The sequence below is a fragment of the Mercenaria mercenaria genome, chromosome 1, assembly GCF_021730395.1.
Source record: "Mercenaria mercenaria strain notata chromosome 1, MADL_Memer_1, whole genome shotgun sequence".
NCBI classification, from domain to species: domain Eukaryota; kingdom Metazoa; phylum Mollusca; class Bivalvia; order Venerida; family Veneridae; genus Mercenaria; species Mercenaria mercenaria.
In genome coordinates, this window is record NC_069361.1 from 66661674 (window position 1) to 66680614 (window position 18941).

The 18941-nt window shown below is 34.7% G+C and overlaps 2 protein-coding genes across 2 annotated transcripts in view; one reads left to right on the forward strand and one right to left on the reverse strand.

Annotated features, from left to right (window-relative positions):
- LOC128559024 (2-oxoadipate dehydrogenase complex component E1-like) overlaps nt 1-18941 on the forward strand; it is an 82318-nt gene that overhangs the window by 42517 nt on the left and 20860 nt on the right. The gene's annotated exons all lie outside the window — the stretch shown is intronic.
- On the reverse strand, nt 165-17508 carry LOC123566122 (uncharacterized). Its single transcript, XM_053549859.1, has 7 exons — nt 16780-17508; nt 16304-16357; nt 10685-11176; nt 10388-10444; nt 5388-5852; nt 1919-1991; nt 165-1398 (listed from the first exon to the last, which is right to left on the reverse strand). The coding sequence occupies exons 1-7, from the start codon at nt 17468-17470 to the stop codon at nt 546-548; spliced, it is 2685 nt and encodes an 894-aa protein (XP_053405834.1). The 5' UTR covers nt 17471-17508; the 3' UTR covers nt 165-545.

Consider the following 18941-nt stretch of genomic DNA (forward strand, 5'->3'; position numbering starts at 1 on the left):
TAAACAGTTATCTCTATCAACATAATCATGTTACATCTTGACAACCAGGACAGGCAAAAGGTAACTAACATATATGTGAAGTTTCATTTTCTTCTCTTTCGCAAAAGTTATTTTGTAGCAACTCCATAAAGTTTGTAAAACAGTCTTTTCAGTATCTTAAACTTTAATTTGGTTAAGATGCTTACAAATGCACATAAGCTTTATTTTCAAAGCAAGTCATATTTAGAAAACTCCTTTAAAAGTGTCTCTGTGATCAACAGCAACAGCCGAACAGTGACAAAAAATGAAAAATGTATTTTCTTTGTGTACATGTTAAGTATAAACATTTTACCTGACTGTCTGGAACTTCATAAAATATGAAACAAAGATTTAACTGGTTTTGCAAATCAATACCTCTCCTGTATAGCTGAAGTTTGCTATCTGAATTTTTGTTACTTAAAAGTTATAAAACAAAATTTAATGCTGTCACTGATTTACTGAAAGCTTACCCCTAGCAAGATTATGTTGATAACCCTAACAATGAATTTTCATTTTATACAGATTGTTTATTTCAGATACACATTGTATATTTTGTGAGAGTTATGGTCATAAATGATCAGTCTTGAGCTTGTTTCATCAAACACCATTTCAGATATAGACATATTAGGAGTTGATAAAAGAATCTCTGATATGATCTGACATTTTGTGTTGTACTGGACAAGTTTGTTTGATGTTTTCTCTGTAATAAATACAGAGTAAGTGTCCTCACTGGCTGCACATATGCAAATTTGCGGTAAGTTTTTCACCTTACTTTCACTGCTGGAATAACTTCTGAAATTGTCATAATGCAGTTCTTCATGAGTACTGGTAAATACATGTCCTTTTGGGCTGATAACAGAGTTGCAAAACTTATCTGAATAATCTGATATTTTGTACTGTCCTACAAGTTCCAGATTGATATTGTATATCTTTATTGTTCCATCATTCCATACTGTATAGATCTGATCTTCATCATCACATGACACAGCGCTACAGATCCTATTACTTCGTATTCTCTTAATTACCACAACTGATCCATCAATGACTCTCAGTAGACTTATACTTTGAGTAGGTACGTATAATAGGTTTGAAACAGAAGCAACAACATCACCAGTAGTTGTACAGCACATACTGTCAATGTCATCTGTCACAGAATACATGTATTTGGATATTTTATTAGTGTTCTTGTCATGATAGAGTAGCCAGTTAGAAGATACAGGTATGAGCCTGTTTGTAACTGCCACATATATAGACTTATCTTTTGTCAAGCACATACTTGTACAGTTAAAAAAGCCAGTAACAAAATTTGCCAGATTTATGTACTCCTCCATACTGACAACAGATGTGAATCTTGGTGTACTTAAATCTAAAGGAGTCTCCCTGAAATAAATAAAATGTAAACCAGTCAATACAAATTAGTTAAAACATTTAAAGCTTGACTTCCTGTTTGTATGTAAAAATCTAAAGACATTTTTTTACACATTTATGGATTTTGAAATATTTTAGAAGATAGATTTACTTGCTGTTACATAAAAAATGTGAAAAAAATCTTATCCAGAAGGACTATGATAGGTTACTTTCTGTTATTTCTTTGCATTTTCATATTTCAATGTTGTGAATGTAGCAAGTCAATATTATATGTCCAATATCGTAAAATCCTCCAAGCGAACATTTTTAGAACAAACTGATTTTATGCCTATGAAATGAAATTAGAAAACAAATAAAAAAAGTATCTTTATCATCAGTCTATGAACAAAGATAATTTTACATTCAGTGGATAAAAAGTATATAATTCATTTTGAGGTGAACTTCTGTAGATGTATAGTGGCATCTTGAATGTGTACATATATCATGTCTGACTGAAATTCTTACAATACTATGTTTGGAAGAAAACTTTTACCTGTCAGGATAGTCGGTTTCACTTTGGGTGGAAACAGTTTCTACAGTAACAGTTTGTGCTTGGCTGACATTGGCTGAAATCATTTAAATCAGTAGATGTTACCGCAAATATTTTCTTGTTAAGATTGTGCACTATCAGGTTAAAGTGAAAAATTCATCTCTACTCTATTCACAACATATAAAATCACATGTATATAAATATGATGATATCCAAAATGAAATACAGTAGACTCAACAAACTCCTCAGGACCAGAAAATCTGTTTGTTATATCCGGAGTTTCATTAATTGTAATAATTGTATCATAACAGATTTATATAACAGACTTGAATTTGTCTTTTTGCTGTAAGTGTACATATAAAATGTACTGAAATGACAAACAGTGTGATTGTTTATATTTTGTGAGACTCCTCCAAGAAGAACTGATTATAGTTAACAGATATGCACTTTTGCATTTGTGTTGAGACCACTTCTTCAAATACATTTCTCATTATGAAAAGGCGGAAAATGTTTATCGTAGAGTAACCTAGATTATGAGCAATTTGCTTAGATGTTTAACACCACTAACTTTATTTTTCTCATGTAACTGTGCTATTTTTACATGGTTTTGCTATAATTTATAATTGTTTGCTACCATATGTTGTTAGCTTTAAACAGTGTCTGACATTGTTGAGCAGACACATGATCCCATATCCATGATCCTGTATCCAGCAATGTGTTCCCTATATCAAAAAAAATTGCATTTTACTGTACCCACTTTATTTTAATTACATAGAATATAGATGGAGAAAATCGGGACATTATAAATGATTTTTCTCTTTAACTGGAAACTTGTTATAACCGTAAGTGGAAATTTGCTTTAACCACAAGTGGAAATTTGCTATAACCATAAGTGGAAATTTGCTATAACCATAAGTGAAAATTTGCTGTAACCATAACTAGAAATTTGCTGTAACTGTAAGTGGCAATTTGCTAAAACCGTAACTGGAAATTTGCTATAACCATAACTGGAAATTTGCTAAAACCGTAACTGGAAATTTGCTATAACCATAACTGGAAATTTGCTAAAACCGTAACTGGAAATTTGCTATAACCATAACCGGAAATTTGCTATAACCGTAACTGGGAATTTGCGATAACCATAACTGAAAAATTGCTATAACGCAATTCATTATGCCCCCCTTCGAAGAAGGAGGGGTATATTGTTTTGCAGATGTCAGTCGGTCGGTCGGTCGGAATGTAGACCAATCCGTTTCCGGATGATAACTCAAGAACGCTTAAGCCTAGGATCTTGAAAGTTGATAGGGAGGTTGGTCATCCCCAGCAGATAAACCCTATTAATTTTGAGGTCTGTATGTCAAAGGTCAAGGTCACAGTGACCCTAAATATTTAAACGGTTTCCGGATGATAACTCAATAACCCTTGGGCTTAGGATCATGAAAGTTGATAGAGAGGTTGTTCATGACCAGCAGATGAAACTTATTGATTTTGAGGTCAGTATGTTAAAGGTCAAGGTCACAGTGACCCTGAACAGTTAAATGGTTTCCGGATGATAACTCAAGAACGCTTAGGCCTAGGGTCATGAGAGTTTATAGGGAGGTTGACCATGACCAGGAGATAACCTCTATTGATTTTGAGGTCAGTATGTCAAAGGTCAAGGACACAGTGACCAGGAACAGGAAAATGGTTTCCGGGCAATAACTCAAGAACGCTTGGGCTTAGCTTTAGGAAAGCTGATAGTGAGGTTGGTCATGACCAGCAGATGACCCCTATTGATTTTGAGGTCATTAGGTCAAACGTCAAGGTCACATTGGCCAGGAACAGTTAACCGGTTTCTGATCTTTTCGTCCAAAACCACAGGGCCTAGGGCTTTGATATTTGGTATGTAGCAAAATCTAGTGGTCCTTTGCCAAGATTGTTCAGACTATTTCCCTGGGGTCAAATATGGCTCCACCCTGGGGGTCACGTGGTTTAAAAAGAATTATATAGGAAAAAACTTTGAAAAACCTCTTGTCCAAAACCACAGGGCCTAGAGCTTTGATATTTTGTATATGACATCATCTGGTGGTCCTCTACTAAGATTATTCAAATTATTCCCCTAGGGTCAAATATCGCCCCCGCCCTGGGGGTCACATAGTTTATATAGACTTAGAAAAATACTTTGAAAATCTTCTTGACCAAACCACAAAGACTAGGGCTTTGATATTTATAATGTAGCATCATCTAGTGGTTCTCTATCAAGTTTGTTCAAATTATCCCTCTAGGTTCAAATATGGCCCCGCCCCGGGGTTCACATGGTTCATAAAGACTTATATAGGAAAAAAACTTAGAATCTTCATGTCCATAACCTACATCATTCAAACTTTGACCACATGTATAGTTTTGAGTGGCAAGAAGAAGCTTGACATGAGTTGACCTTGATCTTGACCTTGTTACCTGCTTTCACATTTCTCAAGCTACAGCCTTCAAATTTGAACCACAAGCATGGTTTTGTGTACCAAAATGAACTTTTATCTTGAGATTGACCTAGTGACTTACTTTCACATTTCTGAAGGTACAGGTTTCAAATTTGGACCACGCGCATAGTTTTATGTTTCAAAATAAAATTTGACCTTGATTTTGACCTAGTGACCTACTTTCACATTTCTCAAGCTACAGCCTTCAAATTTGAACCACATGCATAGTTCTGTCTACCAATATGAATTTTGACCTTGAAATTGATCTAGTGACCTACTTTAATATTTCTCAAGCCACAGCTTTCAAATTTGTGTGTACTGAAATGAACTTTGATCTTGAGATTGATCTAGTGACCTACTTTCACATTTCTGAAGCTACAGCTTCAAATTTTGACCGCAAGCATATTTTTGTGATCTGAATTGAAATTTGACATTGATTTTTACCTATTACCTGCTTTCACATTTCTCAAGCTACAGCCTTCAAATTTGAAGCACATGCATAGTTCTGTCTACCAATATGAATTTTGACCTTGAAATTGATCTAGTGACCTACTTTAATATTTCTCAAGCCACAGCTTTCAAATTTGGACCACATGCACAGTGTTTTGTACCGATATGAAATTTGACCTTGATTTTGACCTTGAGCTAGTCTTGAAATTTGGAACATTCAAAAATGGCTCAGTAGTGGGCGCCAAGATTATTCTGTGATCTCTTGTTAGGTTAATAGGTTAAAGGTCAAGGTCAGATTGAACCAGAACTTTTGTTTACAGTGAGCATATAATTTCTGTTCCTTGTGCAATTACTGATTGCATCAAGGGGGGCATTTCGTGTTCGGGGAGCTCTTGTTATAAATGAAGTTTATTACTCCAGAAAATAACCATTCTGACAAAATCATTGTGAAAGAAAAATATGACCACATCCTATATCAATGAGCTATTGAAAAATACAATTTTTTAAGAGCTGTAATATACATTTTTGCAATGGATAATCAATCAGAATATCTTACTGTTACTTACTGTGTATCTCTTGTTTCACTAGAACATTTTTACGTTGAAGCTCCACTGTATGTTCCAGTAATGGATGAGTGGCATTTTTTTCAGTGCACTTCTTAAACTTTTGTTTGTCACATGTTAGAATGATGTTGAGTTTGCCAGCAGATTTCATGACATGCAGAATGTCAAATGTTTTGTACCAGTCACAAATTTGGATTTCGTTGAATCCATAGTTCCCAGCAAAATCCTCAATGATAACTAGATATGTTCTGTTCTGGTCAACATGTTGAACCTGTTCAGGGTATGTCAGAAGAAGAACTTGTGATGAATGGTAGAATGCTGCAAGACCTACTGCAAGTGAAGTTTTACCACTTCCTGGTGGTCCTACCAACAACACTGATTTATGAATCTTGAACTTGTCTTTCGCTGCCTTCAAAATATCTGGATGCACTTGCCTTTTGTGATGTTCTAGGAAAAGGCGTGTTTGGTCTAGTGTAAAAAGTAGAGAATAAAGCTATGATGATGATGCAATGTGAAAAGCATCCCTTAAACCTTTACTATCAGTAAGACCTTATAACTACTGGTGTATATTTTTGAAAAATTCTAACCAAACATGTAAAAAGTTTTGAGGATGACATTACAACTGGAGGTCTTGCATGAAACTTCCTAACATAGTTGTTTTTGAAAATCATTATAAGTTTAATCTTGATCTTCATCAACTTCATCAGAAATGCATTTTTTTACATATACTTTATTGTTTAACAAATGGAAGACTTCATTTCTTAAATGATCTCCATAAAATTCAAATTTTGTCGCTAATGGCTCATTCTAGCATATTATTTCCTCAGCAATAGCCTTGGAGTGAATAAAAAAAACAACAAATCTATGACAACAATCTTCATAAAACTACTTTTGATAGCGAAAAGGGTTGATAACACCAGAGTGCTTGAACTTACAACAATTACCATATTTCCATTTTTAACACATTAGAGGCCATGTTCGTTGAACTAATAAAATGTTATCAGGACAATTTTAATGGTGGTCAAGACCAAAACAATTACACAAGAATTATTGCCCTTGACTTGGACTAAAGCTGTCATATTTACCATATCTAACAATGAATAGGTTTAACTTACATTTCTTTATCAAGTTTGATGAAACCTACAACATGAGGGCCATCATGGCCCTATATCGCTCAACTGAGTACCACTGCTCAAAATGATAAAATCAAGTTTTGACATAGAGCACATAGGCATACACATTAAATATCATCAGGATAAACATTTTCTTGTAACAGTCCCTTTTGACCTAGTCAGGGCCAATTTCCATACCAAGTTTGAGGGTCCTAGGCTCAAATGCTGCATTTTTGTACTAACATGACTATTCCTTACCCGGGAAGACTTAAATAACATTCAAAATCAATCTCATTAGATACTGCTACTATATAATCGTTTACATATAATAAAGGGAGGTAATTTGTCATAAATTCAGTCAAAAGTTCTCTTCCCTGATTATCCGAGGCCATCTGATGGCACAAATGACATTTCAAATCAGTATCTTCATTGGTTTCTAAGATACACCCATTTTAATTCGAAACGAAGGGAGGTAATCTGACATAAAATCAGTCCATAGGTATCTACCCTGATTGCCTCAGTCCAACTAAAGACAATAATGAAATTTCAAATGAGTTTTATAAATATTTACCGAGATAAATGCATTTTTATTAAAATAAGGGGAGGTAATCATGCATTGGTATATGCATGTAGAAGATACAAGAGTATAAGCCTATACAACAATATATTAGTAAAGTATTCATATCGGTAAATGTTCAATCAAGAGTTATCTAATTTGACTATTTCTTACAATGGAATACATAAATGAAATTTCAGATCAGTATCTTCATTAGTTACGAAGATAAACCCATTTTAATTTGAATTAAAAGGAGGTAATTTGACATAAATAAGTCCATAGTTATCTACCCTGATTGTCTCAGTCCAACTAATGACAATAATGAAATTTCAAATAAGTCCTATAAGTACTTACTGAAATAAATCCATTTGATTACAATCAGAAGAGGTAATCAGATATAAAATAACTCTGGAACCTACTATTGGATCTGACAGATTCCTCATGGAATCCAAGACTTATTATTGTTGAAGATATTTTGCTAGTCTTTATCAAATCAAACCATAAATGAAGTCTTTATATGGCTGCAAAAGCCAAAATAGCAAATTTTGGACCTTTAAAGGGCCATAACTCTGGAACCCATGAAGAAATCTGGCCAGTTCAAGAAAGGAGCTAAGATCTTGTGGTGATACAAGTTGTGTGCAAGTTTGGTTAAAATCAAATCATAAATGAAGCAGCTATTTTGCAGACAAGGTCAAAACAGCTAATTTTGGCCCTTTCAGGGGTCATAACTCTGGAACCCATAATTGGATCTGGCCAGTTCAAGAAAGGAACCGAGATCTTATGGTGATACAAGTTGTGTGCAAGTTTGGTTAAAATCAAATCATAAATGAAACTGCTATTGTGCAGACAAGGTCACACTGGCTAATTCTGACCCCTTGTGCAAGTTTGGTTAAAATAGAATTATAAATGAAACCTCTATCTTGCAGACAAGAAATTGTTGACCCACGGACGGATGGACACACAGACGACGGAAGAAGGGTGATCAAAAAAGCTCACCTTGACACTATGTGACAGGTGAACTAAAAACTGCATTTTTTTGGCTGCAAGATCTCAGAGTTTGTTCATAAAACACTAGGCTTGTGACCCTTAAATTTGTCAAATATGCCATTTTACACATTTTATGTTAACATGTGAGAGTAGACCAAATTTCTCGAACAGTTTTCAAACAGTAATTTACAAGAATAATACCAGTGCTATGGTATATGTCTCTGCAGTAAGTTGAAATTGGGTATTTTACACTTCTTTTGTATGTTTTAAGTTTGGCCAGAAGATCTGTAAAATTTAATTTTGCATGATTTCTTCAACGACTATTAGAGTTGCAATGCTGGACAATCTCCATAAAACTGTCACAACAAGGCAGTCTGAAAGACAGCTAAATCCTCCACCACTGTTATGGATAGTGAAAGGATAAACCTTTGACCTTGAACTGACATGGCTGACTCATGAATTCTGCACATTGTCTTGATGAGGTGATCATTTGACCAAAGTTTCATGAAAATCCTTCAAGGTGTCTAGGAGATACAGAGCTCAAACCTTTGACCTTGAGTTGTGACGCTGACATTGAGTTGACATGGCTGACTCATGAGTTCTTGATGAGGGGATCATTTGACCAAAGTTTGATGAAAATCCTTCAAGGGGTTTAGGAGATACAGACTGGACACAAAATGGAAGGCTCAGACCTTTGACCCTGAATTGTGACCTTGACCTTGAGCCAGTATGGCTGACTCATGGGTTCTGCACATCGTCTTGATGAGGTGATCATTTGACCCAAGTTTTATAAAATTCCTTAAAAGGGTTTAGGAGATATAGAGCAGACACGAAATGGAAGGCTAAAATGTTTGACCTCGAGTTCTGACCTTGACCTTGAGTCGACTTGGCTGATTCATGAGTTCTGCACATCATCCTGATGAGGTGACCATTTGACCCAAGTTTCATGAAAATCTTTCAAGGGGCTTAGGAGATACAGAGAGGACACCAAAGTGTTACAGACAGACAGACAGACGGGAGAATGGATGGAAGGACGGACAGACAGAGACCATTCCTGTAACCCCCTGCCACGAGTGGGGATTAACAAGATGTAAAGTCTGTAAATCAGTAAAAAAGACATATTTAATTTCTTTCACACTTTGCAAGAGCAATTTATGTCTTTTACATGCCAATGTGCATGGCGATTATAGCTTATAATTATACTGCCTATGACTTTGGAACATGGTGTTGGTTAAAATTGAGATTGGTGCTACAATAAACACCGTTAAGCTTCCCACTGGTGTTTTAGCCACATTTGTTTCTGTCACTAGTATTGATTGCTTCAAGAACACTATAATTTAAATTGCTGGGAAACCTGTTTATCTGACACCAAGATCAAATGCACAGATGATTATTGGTTGGATTTTGTTTTTAGAATTGCACCGGAGTTATGACCCTTAATTTATTAAAAAGTAAAATATTTCCATTTCTTTAAGTATATATTTTTAAGATGTTGTGCAATCAGGACAGTTTAAATTTAATATTTAGGAAATTTTTATGGTTTTCTCAGTTGTTTATCATTAAAGGAAGGTATATTTTTGCCAAATTTGCTTTTTATTCACCCTTCTCTGATGGAACAGGATGTATTATGTGAACACCTGTGGCAACAGCGGCTGCTGCAGGTGAGCAGTGTCCAAGGCTTGTCAAACAGTTTTCATTAGGTCTTTACCAAACTTGGTGAAAATGTTTGTGGGCTTAATATCTCGGCTAAGTTCGATAACCAGCCAAATTGCCCCAGTCACTTTTGGATTATGACCCGTGAATTGCTTGAATAACAGCGAATTTAAACTTGTCAGCTCTCCAAGTCGAACAGTTTTCTTCCGATCTTCACCAAACTTGGTGACAATGTTTTTGGGTTTTAATCTTTGTCAAGTTTGACAACAACCCAAATCACCTCAGGCACTCTTGGAATATAGCCCTGAATTACTCGAAGTCTGATTATGACCATTGAATTGCTTGAAAAACTGCAAACTTCGCCTTGTACGCACCCTGTGGAACAGTTTTGATCCAATCTTCACCAAACTTGCTGATTATGTTTTTAGCCATAATATCTCAGCCAAGTACGATCACCCAAATTGCCCAAGGCAATCTTAGATTATGCCCCTTGAATTAGGCCAAGTTCGATGACAGGCATATTTTGTGACAGCCGGCACTCTTATTGACAGGTCTGACAGTCATGTTACACTAAATGTTGGTTAGTCATCTAAGATATACATTAAATATAATTTCTGTCAAATGCAGTAGTTTTACTTGATTGAATAATATAACTGTATAATATTCATAACTAAATTGACCGAATATAATTTTACCTGCAAGATTTTGTGAAATCGCTGAAGTTGAAGGAACAATGGTTTTGTTACATCTGACTGAAAAAGAAGGTCACGAGGATGAACAGTCATAAAACTTGGAATAGAAATCTACATACAGGTCACTAAATAGATACCATTCAAGCTTTTTTCATTACTTTTCCTATTTATCATAATAGTATTATTAATAATAATATTGACTGACTGTATACATATTTTTGAGAAAGTCAGATAACTCTTCACTTCGTAATGTTTTAAAAACACTAAAAATAAAGTGTGTATGTCATATTTTGAACTTACCCACAGTAAGATCAGCTGGTTGAGTTGCACTTGTAGTGTGATAAACTGAGACCACTTCCTCCAGAATGTCATGATAATGTCTCTCTTTACATTCAATCAACACTCCAATATCTGATGTCATTAGAACAGCAAGCTTCTTGTCATCTCTGTCCTCTTTCACTGTTTGTTGTATACTACTGAATATGCTTGCCATACCTTTGGCTTTCTCCTCATCATACTCATCTCTGCCAAATGGATCACGGCAAAGAACAAATTCAACATCTTCTGAGTCTACATGACTCCAGTCGGAAGAACTCTGCATCTCCACACAACGTTTCTCATTATAACCCATGTCTTTGACGGCTATGAGGGCAGCTGCTGCATACAGACTGTTGTTCTGACCCACTACAATCACCAGGTGATTGTGTAGTAACTTTTCTTTAATCTTGTCAGTCTCTTTTGGAGCACTGAAGTCGTCTGGAATTTCTGCATTCATTGTTCTTTCAAACTGATCTTCAACAAAAACAGTTATTCATTTATCTGGTGACTTCTGCGTTTTATGTTTTTAAGAAATCATATTATTGATAAAACTGATTTGGACGTTAACGCCGTTTTTCAACTATATCTTTACCCTGAAAAATACTCTAAACAAATGATATAGTCCAAAGTCGAAACAATGGTTATTATTCAGTAAACAAATCTTTAAATCATACTGTGTTGAATGCAAGCTCCCATTTCCCTTACCTTTCCGAGAACTATATTTTTTGTTTAATCATTTGACTAACTATAATGTAACTGACGTCTGTACCTGATAGTTTAATTTTCCTTTTTAAAAATGTTATTCACCTGACTTCAAGCACATGGCCTCGTATCAAACTGTTTGGGACAAGATTTCAAAGACTCTTCCAATAAAGCTCCCAACTAAGAATATGAGCCCAAACTATAAAATACTATTGCAGTTAGCACATCAATACTTTTACTTTTATGCCTGACTGTTTCCGTTCACTGATCTGAAACTGTGACAAAGTAGCTCTTGCAATCCAGGACATTTACTTTTCCCAATAAAAAGATGGTAAGTGTAGTCATTGAGCAAAAGATTCTTGTATGCCTAACCCATTTCAAAACTAAGGTTTGACGTGAACTTGACATTTGATCAGTTGATCTCTATGGGCCGCCGTTTTACTATTTTCTAGGGATTTTTTGATATCAAGAATTATCTTTTTTTAGATTTTTTTGATATCAGGAATTCATTTTTTTGATTTCAAGAAATACTGTCTATTTTGTTCGAAAAATTTTCGATATCAGGAAATGAATTTTTGATATCAAAAATCGATTTCTTGATAGCAGGAATTCGATTTCTTAATACCAGAAAATCATTTCTTGATATCAATAAATCAGTTATATATTTGATATCAGGAAATCAAATTCTTGATATCAAGAAATAATTTCTTGATACCTAGAAATATGGACTTTTTATGCCCCCGGCATCTACTGATGCGAGAGGCATATAGTGATTGTCCTGTCCGTTCGTCCGTCCGTACGAGATTAACCAAATAACCAAATGGGACCGTTTCGTCTAGCATCAATACCCATAACTAGAATGACTTGATACTAATGCAGATGTAACCTGTGACCATTCCTCATCTTCAAACATCACCTGACCTCAGTTTGACCTTGACCTTGACCTCGTTTTGAACTTAGGATGCTTTGTATGGGCCATTTCTTGGTTAACCAAATGGGACCGTTTTGTCTAGCATCAATACCCCTTACTAGAATGACTTGATACTAACGCAGATGTAACCTGTGACCATTCCTCATCTTCAAACATCACCTGACCTAAATTTGACTTTGACCTCGTTTTGGACTTAGTTTGCTTTGTATCGACAAGGATGCCAACGGGGGCATCAAGCATTTATTAAACGCAGCTTCTTGTTTATATCAAGAATTCCTTATCTGGATATCAAGAAATCATTTTTGATATCAAGAATTCCATTTCTTGATATTAAAAAATGGCCAGTATTTCTTGATATAAAAAATTCCCGCCTTTCTAAAAATAGACATCTTTATGTAGAATAGGATAACCCCTAATTAATTTTTTCAGTGCGGGGTATGGAACGCCTAGACTGTCTTGACATAATGATTATCAGTTTGTCATGTGCTTTTTCCAAAATATTCGGTACAAATCATAATCTTTCTTGTATATTTCTTAGTTCTATGTTTTTGTGCTGTACAATTAATAGTTCATTATGTGCTTTTCCAAATATGTTCGCTACAAATCATAATTTGTTATGTAGATAAAACAGTTTGTTATGTTCATTTACTAGTTTGTCCGGTACATTTCTTAATTTGTGTTGTGCATTCGCCAGTTTGTGCTGTCCAGTTGATTGCTTAAAAATATCCGATTTCATGTGAAATTACACAATGTGTACCCTTACAATTTTTGTCTTTTCAAGCGGATTCTCATACATACAACAAATATACTACATATAAATAAGTTCTTTTCGGCAACTATCTATTTTCGGAAACTTTTGAAAAGATCATTAATACATGTCTGTTTATTAAAACATAAGAAACGGCTTTATCTACAAGACAAGTTATGCTTTGTACAGAACATTGGACAGCACAAACTAGTTAATGCACCAACACGAACTAAGAAATGTACTGGACAAAGTAGTTAATGTACATAACAAACTGTTTTATCTACACAACAAATTATGATTAGTACCGAACATATTAAGAAAAGCACATGACGAACTATCTATTGCACAGCACAAACTAATGAATGCACAACACAAACTAAGAAATGTACTGGACAAACTAGAGAATGTAAACAACGAATTGTTAAATCTACAAGACAAATCATATTTTAATTGTAACGAATATATTGGAAAATGCACATGAGGAACTATCAATTGTACAGCACAGACTGGTGAATGCACAACACAAACTAAGAAATGTACCGGACAAACTAGTAAATGTACATAACAAACTGTTTTATCTACAAGAAAGATTATAATTTGTACCGAATATATTGGGAAATGCACATGATGAAGAAATAAGCATCATGTCAAGACAGTCTAGGCGTTCCATAGCGGGGATTATACAATTCTATATGATCCTGTTCAATCCATCTAAATTTAGATCGGGAAGTGCCGGATTTTTTATACAGAAAAATAGGCTTAATTTTTTTATATCTAAAAGTTGATTTCTTGATATCAAGAAGTCGATTTTTTGATATCAGAAAATCATTTATTGATATCAAGAATTGGATTTCTTGATATCAAGGAATAACATGATTTTTTGATATCAAAAATTCATTTCCTGTTATCAAAAAATCTATTTTTTATATTAAAAAATGGACAGCATTTCTTGATATCAGAAAATGAATTCCTGATATCAAAAAATCGAATTTTTGATATAAGAAAAATCGATTTCTTGATAACAAAAATGAATTCTTGATATCAAGAAATCGATTTTCTGATATCAAAAAACGTGACTAATGTTTTATATCAAGAAATGTTTTATGAAATAGGGTTTTTGATATCAAAAAAATCTTTTCTTGATATCAAAATATGCCTAGAAAATAGTAAAACGGCGCCCCATAGATCTCAGCTGCAGATGCGTAACAAGCTTAACCATTGTTGCACCACCCAGGCAACTGTCTTGAAGTCATGTCTGCATACCAAAACAGTCAAAGCTATGTAATGGAACCCATTCTTAAACAATAGAGTCAGCCTGACCCTGGGCTTTTCTTTGCATAATCTAATAATCTATCAATTATTAAAACCATTTTGTGAAGTGATACTGCCTTTGAGCTAAAACCGTTTTGTTGTTTTAAAATCTTTGTTTCATCGACCTTTTAACCACTGGACCCTTCTCCATTTTTATAGATCATGAAACAATTTCAACGGAGCATCTACTCGAACAACTGTAGTGTGAAATAAGTTGACATGTCTTAAAGTAATGCAGTTACTGATCTTAACTGACTTACAGATATATGGACCATTACACATGTGCCAAAACAAGGAGCAAATAAGTTTGTTCTTAAGTGATATTAACAGTATTTTCAGTTCAGTTTAGTAGATGTGCCTTGACAAAATTAATAATATCAAGAGCTCGTAGAATACAAAATGCTCTCCTTGATGCATTCTGTAATTGCACAAGAAACAGAAATTATTTGGTCACTATAATACACAAAAGTTCTACCGTGTTGGGTAAATAAGGCCTTCACCTTTGACCTATTGACCTTTAAATATATAGAGGTCATCTGTTGATCATGATGAACCTCACTATTAAGTTTCTTGATCCCAGGCAAGTTATGGTCTAGAAATGGTTTAACTGTTCCGGATCACTATGACCTTTACTTTTAGCCTACTGACCTCAAAATCAATAAGGGTCATATGCTGGCCGATACCAACCTCCGTATCAACTTTCATGATCCTAGGCCTAAGTCTTCTTGAGTTATCATCCTGAAGTTTTTTCACTGTTCCGGGTCAGTGTGTGACCTTGACCTAATGACCTCAACATTTGTAGGGGTCATCTGCTAATCATGATCAACATCTCTATCAAGTTTCATTATCCTAGGCCCAAGCGTTCTCAAGTTATTGTCCGGAAACCTTTAAACTGTTCTTTGTCACTGTGACCTAGACCTTACACTGTGACCTTGATCTTTTATCTATTGACCTGAAAATCAACAGGGGTCATCAACTGGTCATGACCAACCTTCCTATAAACTTTCATGGTCCAAGGCTTAAGCGTTATCATCCAGAAACCGTTTAACTGTCCCATATCACTGTGACCTTTACCTTTGACCTGTTAATCTCAAAATCTATAGAAGTCATCTGCTGAACATGAACCATCTTCCTGTCAATTTTCGTGATCCTAGACTTTTGACCGAAAAATACACAGAGGTCATCTGTTGGTCATGATCAACCTCACGATTAAGTTTCGTGATACTAGGCCCAAGTGTTCTCAAGTTATCCTCTGGAAAAGGTTTAACTGTTCCTGGTCACTGTGACCTTGACCCGTGATATACTGACCTCATAATCAATAGGGATCATCTGATGACCATGACCAACTTCCCTATTAATTTTCATGATCCTAGGCCCAATCATTCTTGAGTTATAATTCAGAAACTGTTTTAACTGTTCAGGGCCACTTTGACCTTGGCCTTTTACCTATTGACCTCAAGATCAATAGGGGTCATCTGCTGGTCATGACCAACCTTTCTGTAAACTTTCATGGTTCTAGGCATAAGCGGTTTTGAGTTATCATCCGGAGACCGTTTAAATGTTCCTCGTCACTGTGACCTTCACCTTTGACCTATTAATCTCAAAATCTATAGAGGTCATTTGCTGGCCATGACCAAACTTCCAGCCAGTCAAATTTCGCTATCCTGGGCTTAAACGTTTTTGAGTTATCATCCGGAAACCATTTAAATGTTCTGGGTCTCTGTGACCTTGACCAATCCCCCTATCAATTTTTATGATCCTAGGCCCAAGTGTTCTTGAGTTATCATCTGGAAACGGATTGGTCCACATACTGGCCGACAGACAGACATCTGCAAAACAATATACCCATTCTTCTTCGAAGGGGGTGGGGGCAGGAATAACAATAATCTCATAAATTATTAAAACATACCTTGCATATTCTTCAATTTTTTATCAACTGTTTTCATTCTTTTATTTGGTTTCCCTGAAAATAAATATTGCATATTGTTTAGTTTTCATTCAAAATATACACTAGATTCGGTTGATTTGAATAACACATTGAAAACTCAAAATTTAATGTCTTCCAGCAAAACAGTTCAAAGTGCCTTTTGTACCGATCAAATGAAAAGATTTGTGTGTGCATAAACTTCAAGGTACTAGTATATTTTTCAAGAGTGGAGCGATTCCTTTTTTATTTATAGTAATGAAAGTTCAATAACGTAATTGTCAACAAAGCTTTACTGTAAAGTGTACCACATAACTGTTTTAAAAGTGTTGACTGTCAATTTTTTTCAACATCTAATTCAAAAGTTTCATCAAACATTCCTTCTTAGTATATTATGCTCATGCAAGATTTTTCATAAGACCCTCTTTTGATGTCTTATGTGATGCACTATGTGATATTACCTGTTGGTCCTGGTTTAACCATGCAAGCATTTTGTAGAATGTTTGCACTCTCGCTGGCCTTTGCTTTGGATTCTTTAGTGTCTTCTGATATTTCTTTAATTTTCTCTTGTATTTCTGCCATTTCAGTTGTATTTTGTGTATTGATTTCCATAAACCATAAGCACAGAGTGTTACCAAGGTCTGGCATGTTTGAGATCTTGGCTGTTTCAATCTTCTCTTTCATAACATTCTCGTAATTAGTTCCATTTACAACTTTAGCCAAAGTTAAAGTTGCTATTTCCAGGCGATCCCAGTTCTTCTGAAACATTGAGTCACTAATGCTTGAAGTTTTCGGTACACGCTGTAGACTGTTTCTCACATCTCGTATATCTCTGATGAAAGATTTGACATGTTTCGGAATGCATGATGGAAATAGTTCAAGAATTAAAACAGTTAACAAGGTAATGTCCCACTGTGACTCATCAGCTGGTCCAGAAGTCGGGTATAAAAGATTGTACTGGTCATCTCTCAATATACGTCTGCTCTTCAATGATAATATGTTTTGTTTTCTAGATGCAAGGTAAGCACCCCGTGATGTATATGGTATGCCAGGTTTTGTATCGGACTTGGCATTTTGTAAAAACAGTTCTCTGAGCGGTTCTGGACATATATTTATCAGGAAACTAACAAGGCGGTAGTATTTGTCAGCCATTTTTCATCTCTTCTTGAATTTAAGTTGATGAAAAAATCTGAAACTGTAAATTAATATTCAATATTATCTTTAAAACAATGTCTTTTCAAATTTAAATAAAGCTTATAAAATGCCAAAACTCAAAATATATGACCGTCAAAGTATTGCGATCCCAATATTAAAAAGGTGGCGTTGGTGTTTTGTGTGTATATGTGGGGGGAGTATCTATTGTTTTTATTATCAATTGGAAGCTTAAAATGTAGGACTTGTCAAAAAAAAGTTTCCGTTTGTAAGTAACAAAGCTTCTATTGGTCACACCCTTTAAAACTTCAGCAAATTTGGAAACCTGAGTGTGTTTGTGGCTCTTGATAGACTTTTATGGACAAATTGCAATCAATTAATTGAGGATTATGCAAGCCGTATTATATGAAAATATGAACGGTTAACAGAAGTTTGTAATATTTATAGGTTTTTGGCTTTGTATCGGGAAATATGCACGAGTTCTCAGCGGAAATATTGAACGAGTGCATATTTCCCGGTGCAAAGATAATAACCTTTTTATTACATACACATCTACACGTATAAATATAATGTTAATATCATAAATTTGTTCAATAGCCTGAATAGGACACAGTACTGAACTAAATAGAAAAAAATACTGCAAGAACACGCACCCGATATGAAATTCAGGCGTCAGTGTATAGAAAAATATTGACGTTTCCGGTTCCAGTGTAACAAATATGTTTTATCTTGTCAAAATATTTAGAAAATAATTTAGAAAAAAAACCCTACTGTATGGAATATATTTGTTTGTTTCAGTGTAAGATTGAAATATTTGTCACGATTGGACATCATATGCAGTATTTTTCACGAATGACATAGCTACGAGCAAAAATGTAAGATATGGTGTTCATAAGTGAAAGCTATTTAAGTTTGATCTTTCATGCATAACATCAAGTTTTCTTTTAAATTCATGTATTGGCTAAATTTACCCATTTTATAATATTTTTTTCTATCAGTGAATTGTTTTCACTCTGAAACCAATACCAAATATATTTCTCTCCATATTTCAGTCTATAATATAAGGTAATTAGACAAGAAAATGTATTAGCATATTGGTCAAAAAGTGAGAATGTCCGTAAATGTTACTTCAGCATAAACCAGTATCAACATTTGATTACTGATAAAACTTATTAAAAAATGTTATTTTAGTCAAGATTCTTCATATTTAAGTTTGTGTGTCATATGTTTCAACAAATGCTGACTTCACTTCAATTTTCTCAAGACAGTGTCGGATGCGCAGAAAGATACGCACAGAAACTATAGGAATTCCCTTTAATATTTAATATTCGAAAAAGAAATCAGAAACACTATGTAATAGTTATAGTATGTGTGAGAGTGTGTTACCAGGATATATCAGAGCTAGGGGTACATCGAGGGTATTTTTCTCTGCACATATCGTCGAGGCCGGTAGGCCGAAACAGATATGTGA